Source organism: Helianthus annuus, chromosome 13 (assembly GCF_002127325.2).
Source record: "Helianthus annuus cultivar XRQ/B chromosome 13, HanXRQr2.0-SUNRISE, whole genome shotgun sequence".
NCBI lineage: Eukaryota > Viridiplantae > Streptophyta > Magnoliopsida > Asterales > Asteraceae > Helianthus > Helianthus annuus.
Window position 1 is genome coordinate 144094269 of NC_035445.2, and position 12340 is coordinate 144106608.

Genomic DNA, 12340 nt, shown 5'->3' on the forward strand with positions numbered 1-12340 from the left:
AATACAAGTTATACCAATGTTATACGGTACCGGTACCAATGTTGTTCATGTAGTATCAGTAATATTAAAAAGGAAAATCATTAAAAGTTAAAATTAAAAATATGTTTAAGGTTAAAAGAAAATATAATAATAATATATTGTAATATTGAAATGATAAAAATATGAAAAAAAAACTGTATACAATATTATAAAAATCAAAGTACTATTCATCATCACTTTCTAATTATATATATAGTTGGAATTTCGCGCTTCGCTGCGGGCCTTTGGGCATTATCGATACAGTTTACTACATGGCCAGTTTGATACTGGCACTCGGCATAGCAATCGACAAATATTTTACATCCACTAAACACCAAAAAATGCAAATATACGTGCTGGTACCAATGGTGATTGGTTGGTATCAGTTTGTTACGGTACCGGTATCATATAGACACTCAATACAGCTTACAATACCCAAAAAATAGTTTGTTGCGAATCTAACTCTGTGTTCAACAAATTTTATGCCGCCACGTCGAGAAAACTATAAAAACGAATATGGTGTCGGTACTGATGTTGTTTGGTCGATATATGTTTGGTTTGTGATGGTAAAAACAATCAACAATATATGACCCGTTAGAGTAGAATTAAATCGTACATAACCATAAGCACATGATGATGATATATTCGAATTTTATAAAATGTTAATGAAAAACATACTGATGTTATACGGTACCGATACCGAGGTTGTTTAAACAACATCGATAATATTAAAAAAGGAAATCATTAAAAGTTAAAGTTAAAGATATATGTTTAACATTAAAAGTAAATATAATAATAGTTTAAAATAATATTGAAATGATAAAAATATGAAAAAAAACTATATATTATTCAAACTACTATACATGGCCACTTTCCAATTATATATATTAAATTCGAAATTTTATAAAACGTTAATAAAAAACATAGCGATATTATATGGTATCGGTACCGAGGTTGTTCAGACAACATCGATAGTATTAAAAAAGAAAAATCATTAAAAGTTAAAGTTAAAGATTTACGTTTAACATTAAAAGTAAATATAATAATAGTTTATTATTATAATATTGAAATAATAAAAATATGAAAAAAAAAACTATATATAATTATAAAAATCAAACTATTAATGAAAAACATACTGATGTTTATAATTATAAAAATCAAACTATTAATGAAAAACATACTGATGTTATACGGTACCGATACCGAGGTTGTTCAGACAACATCGATAATATTAAAAAAGGAAAATTATTAAAATTTAAAATTAAAGATATATGTTTAACGTTAAAAGTAAATATAATAATAGTCTATAATAATATTGAAATGATAAAAATATGAAGAAAAAAAAAACTAGATATTATTATAAAATTCAAACTACTATACATGCATGGCCACTTTTCAATTATATATATTAAATTCGAAATTTTATAAAATGTTAATAAAAACATAGCGATGTTACCGACACCAAGGTTGTTAGACAACATCGATAATATTAAAAAAAGGGAAATCATTAAAAGTTAAAGATATACGTTTAACATTAAAAGTTAATATAATAATAGTTTATTATTAATATATTAAAATGATAATAATATGAAAAAAACTATATATTATTATAAAATCAACTATTAATGAAATATATATATATATATATATGTGTATATATATATATATATTATTGAAACGATTACAATATAAAAATGTAAGTATCTATAAAAAACCCACTTTAATTTAGAAAACTCGGGAAACTCAAAGCTCCCAATGTTTTTTTTTTCTTGAAAAATTTTACACATGTTATATACATGTTTTTAAGGGTTTTGGGCAAAAAAAAAAATCAAAAAAGCGCCGAGTAGATATTTTAAAAAAAATAAACAAGTTTTGGTGTAACACATGTTACAAATATGTCAGATGAATGTAACATGTGTTACACCAAAACTTGTTTATTTTTTTAAAAAATATCTACTCGGCGCTTTTTTGATTTTTTTTGCCCAAAACCCTTAAAAACATGTATATAACATGTGTAAATTTTTTCAAGAAAAAAAAACATCGGGAGCTTTGAGTTTCCCGGGTTTTCTAAATTAAAGTGGGTTTTCTATACATCCTTCCCCCAATATAAAAACTATATATATTATTACAAAATCAAATTACTATTCATACTCAATTTTCAAATATATATATAATTTTCAATTATATATATATATATATATATAATAAATTACCTCATGGAGAGATTCATACCATATGATGGGTTAATATTTTGGTAAAGGAATTATGGTTATGTATTATACTAGGTTAGAAATTGTGTATTACTTGAGTGAAATAAATGTATCTCAAAGGCATTTAAAAAAGTTTAAAAAGTAAGACTTATGGTGTGATCATATTATTTACTAAAACAAAGAAAATCATTATTATTTAATATGAGAGGAAGATGGCAAACCCGGCCCAAGGGTAAGCCAGATGAGGCAAAAGCTTTGGGCCACCATTTTTCAAGGGCCTCACTTTCTATTGTCTTGTTAGTTGAATAGTGGTACAAGTAAAACTAGGTTTGAGAAGTTGTGAAGGAATGAATGTATGAAAACCCAACCGTTCTCTCTGCAAATCAATGGATTATGATATGAAGAGGCTTTTTTATTATTGATACTTAAATGAATGAATACAAGAAAAACACAGCCATATTATATAGGCAAGACAACGATGATCTAAAAAAGAAAAACTGAATATTTGATGGCTGTTAATTTGAGAGGAATGGAAACCGAATATCCTCTACTAGAATAATGGGAGATGATGCAATTGTCCACTAATTTCGCTGATCTATATCCTTTCCTTTTAACACTCCCCCTCAAGTTGAACAGTGGGATTTCCAAAATTCAACTTGCTTAGACATTCGTGTAAGATCCTTTCATTAACGGCTTTTGTTAGGATATCAGCGAGTTGATCTTCTGACCTTACAAACGGAAGTGTGATGATCTCTGCCTCCAACTTCTCCTTGATGAAATGTCGATCTACTTCTATATGCTTTGTTCGATCATGGTGTACTGGATTTTCGGAAATTTGAATGGCTGCTTTATTATCACTCCAAATTTTACTAGTTTCTTGTGGAGGATATCCGATCTCAGTTAGGAGTCTTCGGACCCAAAGCACTTCAGTCAATCCCCTCGCAATACCTCGGAATTCAGCTTCAGCACTTGAAAGGGCAACCACCTTTTGTTTCTTGCTTCTCCATGTAACGAGATTCCCACCGACTAGAGTAAAGTAGCCTGATGTCGACCTTCGGTCTCCTTTATCCCCTGCCCAATCTGCATCAGTGTATAATTGAGTTTCTAGGTGTCCGTTTGATTTGAACAAGACTCCATGCCCTGCCGTTCCCTTGAGATACCGTATAATCCTTAAGACCGCTTCCATGTGAGCTTTTTGTGGTTGATGCATAAATTGACTGACTACTCCCACAACATATGCTATATCAGGTCGGGTGTGTGATAAGTAAATCAGCTTCCCTACTATCCGTTGATATCTCTCTTTGTCAGTTAGGTCTGCCTTTTCCTCCATGTAGAGTTTCTGATTTGCAATCATTGGAGTCTCAGCTGGTTTGCAGTCAATCATGCCAGTCTCTGCTAGTAAGTCTAGAACATACTTTTTTTGGCACATGAAGATCCCATGTTTTGATCTCAAGACTTCAATTCCGAGGAAGTATTTAAGTCTCTCTAGGTCTTTCATCTCAAATTCTTCGAACAAGTTCTTCTTTAGCTTGGATATTTCTTCTTTGTCATCCCCCGTAATGATCATGCCATCAACATAGATTATCAAATAGGTTATAAAGTTGCCCCTCCTTTTGAGGAATAGAGTATGATCTGAGTTACTTTGCGTAAACCCATAGTTTTTCATGGCTAGAGTGAACTTCCCAAACCATGCTCTTAGGGACTGTTTCAAACCATAGAGAGATTTCTTTAGAAGACACACTTCTCCTTTTCCAAACTTGTCCTTGAATCCATGTGGGGCTTCCATATACACTTCCTCTTTTAGTTCTCCGTGTAAGAAAGCATTCTTCACATCGAACTGGTGTAGAGGCCATCCTTTATTCGCTGCCACAGAACAAAGAACTCTGATGGTATTAATTTTAGCGACCGGGGAAAAAGTTCCAGAGTAATCGATTCCGTATGTCTGTGTATAGCCTTTAGCTACTAGTCTTGCTTTGTATCTTTCAATCTCACCATCAGGTTTGTATTTAATTGTAAATACCCACCGACACCCAACAACTTTCTTTCCAGGCGGTAAGACACATTTTTGCCACGTGTTGTTTTTTGTGAGGGCTTCCATTTCTTCCTTCATTGCACTTTTCCAGTTCCTCGACTTTAAGGCCTGTTCTACATTAGCAGGGATCTCATTCGAGTATATAGATGCAGAAAAAGCCTTGGCTTCTTCAGAAAGATTTCCTTTGGCTATGTTAACCATTGGATATCTACTTCCTCTGGATTCCTTTTCTGGAGAGTATCTTTTCGGTGGGACTCCCCGATTTGCTCTTGGTGGTAACACATATCTCTCGAATGTTTCTTCTTGTGTGAGATGATTCTCTTGCTCTTGTATATGTTCATTATGTTTTCCAGGAACATTATTTTCATGTTCTTGTCTATTCTCATCTTGTCCTGATGTGTTAGTATCAACAGTATTGGATATAGAGAAAGGTTGGGTGTTACTTACCTCGGGACTTAGGTTGGGAGCGGTCTGGGTGACATTGACGTTTGGATCTTCAGGTTGTGTGGAGAGATTAGACTCATCTGGAGTTTTGTGGTTCCTTCCCTCTTCATATTCAACATATCTCACCCAACTCAGTGTGTCGAGACATTCCCTCTCCCCCTGACTACTGTGTTGGGAGGCATAGTAATACTCGGTTTCAAGAAAATCACAGTTCATGGTAGTGAACATCTGGCGGGTTTTTGGGTTATAGCAACAGTACCCCTTTTGAGTCATTCCATAACCAACAAAGACACATTTCTCAGCACACGGGTCTATTTTAGTTCTGTGTGTTTTTGGTATGTGAACAAAGATGGTGCACCCAAAAATTCGTGGTTCAAGGGTGAGAACAGACGGAGGATTGGTGTATTCTGTAAGGACTTGTAATGGGGTTTTAAATTTCAGAACATGAGTGGGGAGTCGGTTAATGAGATATGCAGCTGTAACAAGGGCTTCTGGCCAAAAAATTTTTGGAACTTTTGATTCTATTAGAAGGGCCCGAGTTATTTCTAAAAGGATACGGTTTTTTCGTTCTGCGACACCATTTTGTTCCGGAGTGTGAGGGCATGTGGTTTGGTGGATTATCCCTTTGTTTTGGAAAAAGTATTTCATGTTGGAGTTAACAAATTCTCCTCCATTGTCAGATCTGAAGACCTGAATGTTTTTTTGAAATTGTGTTTGGACCATGGTGTAGAAAATAATAAATTTATCAAAAACTTCGGATTTATTTTTTAATAAATACACCCAGGTCATTCGAGTGCAATCATCCACGAATATGACAAAAAAACGAAAGTTCTGACCCCCAATGATCGGAGCAGGACCCCACACATCTGAGTGAATTAACGAAAAAGGTGAGTCGACCCTTGTATTATTAGGTTTGAAAGTCTTACGATGACTCTTGGCTAACACACAAGTTTCTCAATGTGACTTACAACCGGAAGGAAACAATTTAGGAAATAAAACATGTAAATAACTGGTGGATGGATGCCCCAACCTTCTGTGCCATAGCCATGCTTCTCGTTCTGCTGTTCCATGAGAAAGCATTACAATACCGTTTTGAGTCACCTCATCCACATAGTACAACCCCTGTCTTTCAGTGCCACGCCCAATGATCGCTCCCGTCCTGATATCCTGTAAGATACAAAAAGTGGGTTGCATAAGAACTGAGCAATTTAATTCCTTTGTTACATGGCTTATTGACAGGAGTTTGTGTGACAAAGCGGGGACATAAGACAGTTCGAGAGCTTAATTGTCGGTGATATTTCGATAGTTCCCCCATTTTTTACAATCATCTTCTCTCCATTTGCCGTTTGAATATATGACTTTGTCGGTTTGGTGGGTATGGCAAAATCTGATAAGTCATAAGTCATTGTATTTGTTGCTCCGCAATCAAATAGCCATGACAAATCCCGTCTCGTAATGTTATGTTGAACTATATTTGCCATACCACTAATAAGGGACCTTTTTTTGCAATTTTTAAAATTCTCTTATATAAAGTAAACAAAAGATGTAATACAAGGTGGTAACCCTTTTAGATTTGGTAGGGGTCCTTTTTGAAACATGAGGAAAATATCTTTTTGATGTATTGTAAAAGGAGAATGGGGGTTTCGAGACACATGGTCTCTTACCCCCTGTACCTGTTTGCACATAAAAGGAACCATCATCTTCTTCTTCACATACGGTTGCCGTTGCCATCCCTCCGAATCCAGTGGGATTTTTCTGATCGGTGCCATCGCCAGTCTCTTTGGTGGTAACCGCGGCGGAGGCTTTGCCTTTTTCTGGTGCATAATTTTTGGTGCTCTTCTTATGGCCATCGGCCCACCAATCGGGGTAGCCGACCAGACGGAAGCATTGTTCTTTGGTGTGCTTTGTCATACCGCAGTGGTCATACTTCAGGTGTGATTTATCTTATTTTCCTGACTGTCCGACTTTCTTTCCCTCAGACCGTCGATACCCCTTTGTTGATAATCCCGACCCTTCTGTTTTGGTGGCAATTAATCCAGCTGCTATGCCATTTGAATCGTTGTTAGTTACTCCCAGAATATTCTGGTGAGCGGCTTCCTTACGAACAACAGCGTAGGCCGCCTCCGCAGAGGGAATGGGTTCCATCCGGAGTATTTCCCGTTTAATGGGTTCGTATTTTCGGTTGAGGGCATTTAGAAATTGAAACAATTTTTGTTCTGACCTGATGATTCTTGAGTATATCTTGATATCCTCTGGACACTTCATGGGATTTGGGTCAATGCTGTCAATCCCCCCCCCCTACACCCCCTGTAATGCAATCCAGAAATCTTCAAGAGGGTTGTCGTCTTGTTTGATGCCGTTGGCCTTGACATGAAGGTTAAAGGTTTGTAATTTGTCTCTTCCGCTGCTGTAAGTAACCACCAGGGCATCCCACAACGTTTTCGCGGTGGGATACTCGGTTAGGTTGCCTGCGAGTACGGGTTCGATATTCTGAATAAGCCAAGAAAAGACAATTAAGTCTTCTTATTCCCACTGTTCATAATCTTTGCTTGTTTGGTCTGGGGGGTCTGAGGTTAGATGTGATAACAGAGATTTGGACTTTCCACCTATGGCGACTCGGATCATCCGAGTCCATAGTGCGTAATTCTGACTGTTGAGTTTGAGGTTGATTTGGAGATTGTCGGATAGTTTTGGGTTTTGAGGCTGCTGATTGAGGCTGTTTTTTAACAAGTTCGCAAGTTGTAATGACAACTCGGAACCCGGGTTGCCGTCTCCGGACATGGTAGCTTGGTTGGGTTAAACGGTATATGATGAGCAAGCCTGCTCTGATACCATGATATGAAGAGGCTTTTTTATTATTGATACTTGAATGAATGAATACAAGAAAAAACACAGCCATATTATATAGGCAAGACAACGATGATCTAAAAAAGAAACTGAATATTTGATGGCTGTTAATTTGAGAGGAATGGAAACTGAATATCCTCTACTAGAATAATGGGAGATGATGCAATTGTCCACTAATTTCGCTGATCCCAATATATCCTTTCCTTTTAACAGATTATCTCTTCATCTTCACTTCTTCCTCTTCACATTTATAGTCAAGAAAGGTATCAATCAATTATCAATGGATTATCTCTTCATCTTCACGTCTTCATCTTCATCTTTATCTTCACTTCTTCCTCAGGTATCACACGAAACTAGTCTTGATCGTGTATATTTTTTTATCATATTTTGAGGATTGTGTGTTTTTAGTCATGATATGATGATTTTGTGTTTCTAAACCTAATATGTTGTCAATTTTAGGGTTCTTGTTGATTGTTACTTCGATGACCGACCCGCTTCTTGTTGATTGTTCACTTCTTCCTCAGGTATCACACGAAACTAATATGTTTGTTATGACATTTTTATGGATCGTTACTTTGGTGACCGACCAACTTCGTCTATTTTGCATGTTATATGTTTGCCCAACTCATTATAAATTATAGTTTTCTTTTTTTTTTTAAAGAAAAAATGCCCTAATTCTTGACTTCGCTTTAGGCCTCTAAAAGGGTTGAGCCGGCCCTCGAAGACGGGAAATCAAAATCTAGAATTTGACAGATGTCTGCATGTGTCATCCAACATTTAATAGGAGAGATCAACGGGAAAACCAACTTTTAGATGACCTATAAAACTGACACGTGTCCCCCATTATTTTTATTTATTAGAGATAGAAAATAGAAGAAGAAGATAGAAGATTTTATTCCTGTTTTAGCTGATGGTAGAGTCTTTTCTCTTTTGCCTTTGAGAGAGAGGGCTATTGTTCGATTCCTGACATGTGATATGGACGACTTGTGAGAAATATGACGTAATTTAGGAGTAGAAGCAAGGTAACATTACATGTGCGTTAAAAATGCATTTTATATTAAATAAAATTTTGAAAATCCCGTTGTCGAGTTCAATGTGACCAATAAGCCGATAAAAACGGTTAGTTCAATCACTGGTATAACTTTTTTTATCTTTTTTAAACATTCATGATAGGTGAACATGTCGAGGGTTTACCTACCTTTTCCTTCTTGGTTTTACACTTTGTCCCTCAGTTTTATTGTAAAGAGGAACGAAATTTGTATTAAAGTTTTTTATAAAAAATTATTTAGAAAACTTCACTTCCACTCAAGGAACCAAAATAAAGGGTAGTGGTTTATAATTTTTCTTGTAATTAATTGAAAAGTTGTCCCTTTTATTGTAAGGCTTAAATTCTAATCGGTTTTTTTTAATGAGATAACTATAAAACAATTAACTTTTTATCCTTTCAATATCGTGAAATATTTATTAGTTTTCATTGGATTTCTGTTTATTTTATCTAATAACTCAAGTTAATCAAATTTCCCCCTTTTTATATAATTCGTTATATATTTTTCTTTTTCTAATGTTCCTTCTTTTGAGGACAGTTTCTCCTTACGTGATTTAATATGTTTCAAGTTCACAAGAAGAAGAAAAAAAGTAACGATACAAAACCGTGCACCATAGTTATGCGGTGAATTTCATTTCATCTTATTAAGTTAAGTGAACAAACAAAAGCATGGAATTTATAGACCTTTGATTTGTTACCCTTGGCAACTTGATCTAGCCCGACTGAAATAAACCAATCTAGATCCGAACCAGTTGGATTGTGACCGGTTTGGTCTTCGGTTTAGGACTTTTCATGTATATGGTCTTGACATCGGCCTAGGTAATGTCAGTTTGGTCCAGTATGACTCGTGAACAACCCTATGGATTCAGGTTGCAACAATATAAGAGAGAGTAAAAGATAATTTAGCTGAAAACACATATATTATCATCTATTTTTTTCTCCTTAATATATTATTTAATTATACAAATACTTTTTATTTTTTTAATTTATTTACATATCTTCATTCTCTTTGTCTTTGATACATTTGGGTTTCTTGTCTTTGAAGCTGTCGGTTTCCTAGGCAGAGTGTAGCGGATCATCATCATGCACAACAATTTATCGACGTCAAAGATCCATAGCTTTGTTTACTGTAGGATCAGCTTTGTTATTTAAAAGAGGGTTGCAATGCAACTTGTTGTCCGTTTACCTGTTATTCTACTGTAAATTTCTGATTGTTTTTATCTAATAAAAAAATTAAAAATCTAAAAAAATAGTTAAATGAGGATTCTCATACAAAAACAGTGTTATGTATCATGGTAATGTAGTTTACTATCTCTTCTCATATTTAACATGTGCCAAAAAATATATTTAAAATGGAAGGTCAAAATTTAAAGAGAAAAATGCCTGGATAGTCCCTGTGGTTTCATATTTTTTCACCTATAGTCCCCAACTTTCTAAAATTACCTGAATAGTCCCCAACTTTTCATTTTTTGTTCCCGGATAGTCCCTGGGTCTAACTTCAGTTTGTTTTCTCTGTTAAGTGGGTGTGAAATGACCAATTTACCCTTTCCTTTAAAAGGCCAAACCACAGGGACTATCCGGACATTTAATAAATAAAAAAAATAAAAATCTAATTAATAACTCAAATTTCAAGTGGGCCCACAACTTACCCCACCCTCACCCTACCTCTATCATCATCTTCTTCTCAAAATCTATCACCCACCTGCAAGTTTTGATGTGGAAATTGATGAATTTAAAGCCTCTGGGTTTGGCATGGATTCAACAGGAAACCAGTTAGCTTTTTGAAACGAATTTGACAGTTAATAAAATCACCCATAATGCCGTTGAACCAAATCCCCACAAGCTCTGTTTCAATTGCTGGTGAGTATGCTGTTCACTGTGAGAATTTCTTCATATCTATACTCACACAAGAGTTGAAGTCCAATGCCGGATTACTACCATTACCGTTAGTCTGTTACCATCAACTGACGATTGATGAAGTGTTTTGTAACACCGGCGATGGTGAAATGAGGTGGTGTGGATGATCGGAATTCAGGCGGTGAGTTGGCCGGAGAAATAATAAGAGTGAAAGTTGATGATGTCACAAGAAAGAGAGACAAGAGTATGTAACCGATGTCTTTTTCAGCTTGATTTCCACGTGTCTGGTCATACTCATGTAATCCTTGTTCCCCACAACCTACCCCACCCTCACCCACAGGGACTATGCCGTTGAATCGGAGGTTGGTGATGAGTATGTGAAGGAATTGGAGGTTGCTGTGAAAGTTGTTCATGTTGCTTGTTTGCTTTGTCAGAAAGTTCAGGAGGATTTGATATTTAATGAGATGTTGAGAATTTTCAAGCTAAAGATGATAATTCCCCTGTTACAACAATTGCTGGTGAGTTTCAATGTGAAATTTATTTGTATTGAATTGAATTTAATATTCTGAGTGTTATTTGTTTGAAGATATATGATATGATATGATTTGCCATTGAATCCATGCCAAAACTTGCAGGTGGGTGTTTTGAGAAGAAGACGATGATAGGGGTAGGGTGAGGGTGGGGTAGGTTGTGGGCCCACTTGAAATTTGATTTATTAATTAGATTTTTATTTTATTTATTTATTAAATGCACGGATAGTCCCTGTGGTTTGGTCTTTTAAAGGAAAGGGTAAATTGGTCATTTCACACCCACTTAACAGAGAAAACAAACTGAAGTTAGACCCAGGGACTATCCGGGAACGAAAATTGAAAAGTTAGGGACTATTCAGGTAATTTTAGAAAGTTGGGGACTATAGGTGAAAAAATGCAAAACCACAGGAACTATCCGGGCATTTTTCTCAAATTTAAAACAAGGACTCTTGAAGATCTGGGACGGTGGTCTCATCACCGTGCACTATTAGCCATTGATTATATTTGAAGTTTGACTTTACCTAATGTTGACTCTCATCCAACGGCCCGTATGATTTAGTTCAATCCTTGATGTACCGCTTGATCATCCAGAAAAGTGGTGGTGTACTATAGAACAATGGAGAAGCACCCAGGGGCTTGATACTATCTATATACAAAAGGTTATTTTGCACCCTGTACTATGGGTTCATGGCTTTTTTTGACCTATGAACTATATAGTATTGAAACTTTTGGCTATGTAAGCTCTAAGTTAGTAAGTTGTAATGTAAATCCAATGCTACTTTATAATTGTGTAGGAGTGAATGAGAACTACGCTAAGTAGCTAAACTGGTTGACGACTTGACGTTATTCACGGTTAGTTCGGTTTGGATAGTTGGAAAATCACGATGCATGCTCTATGAGGCAGTAGTGATGTGATGTTCAAGAACTTAGCACAAACACTGTGAGGTCAATGACTCACTATAACACCTAAGAAAATATCATATTAGTCATTATTATGAGTCATGTCAGGTGTTAACATGTATTGGAATTGTGAGCCAATTTTGATACTCTTGGACAAACCATACAAGATGGTGGGGGGGGGGGGGGGGGGAGGGGGTTACCATAAACGACATTGTTGTTAAAAGTAACGGGTATATACGTGTCATGTTGAAAATGGTAATTTTCTTAAAATATAGTACGAAACCAAACTACAATGACTTGTTTGTCATTTTGCTTCCCAATTTAGACGTATTTAGTTTTGGTTTGAGGAAAAGTCATCCATTGTTCAATTTAGAGTTTTCGAGCAACTATATATCTAGGGCATGCTTGGTAAGCTTTTTGAATCAACTTATTGACTTATTGGCTTTGTAAAAAATCA

The 12340-nt window shown here is 35.5% G+C and overlaps 1 protein-coding gene across 3 annotated transcripts; it reads left to right on the plus strand.

The window, feature by feature from the left end:
* Positions 1-6309: 6309 nt before the first annotated feature.
* On the plus strand, positions 6310-11088 carry LOC110899617. Of its 3 annotated transcripts, none has more exons than XM_035981613.1 (4): positions 6310-6636; positions 7765-7891; positions 8011-8075; positions 10362-11088. In XM_035981613.1, the coding sequence occupies exons 1-4, from the start codon at positions 6547-6549 to the stop codon at positions 10371-10373; spliced, it is 294 nt and encodes a 97-aa protein (XP_035837506.1). In that variant the 5' UTR covers positions 6310-6546; the 3' UTR covers positions 10374-11088. The 3 variants fall into 3 exon arrangements, with proteins under 3 accessions (XP_035837506.1, XP_022002194.1, XP_022002195.1); XM_022146502.2 differs by lacking the exon at positions 10362-11088 and adding an exon at positions 8245-9615; XM_022146503.2 differs by lacking the exon at positions 10362-11088 and adding an exon at positions 9642-10057 and having other exon boundaries at positions 6319-6636.
* Positions 11089-12340: the final 1252 nt, after the last annotated feature.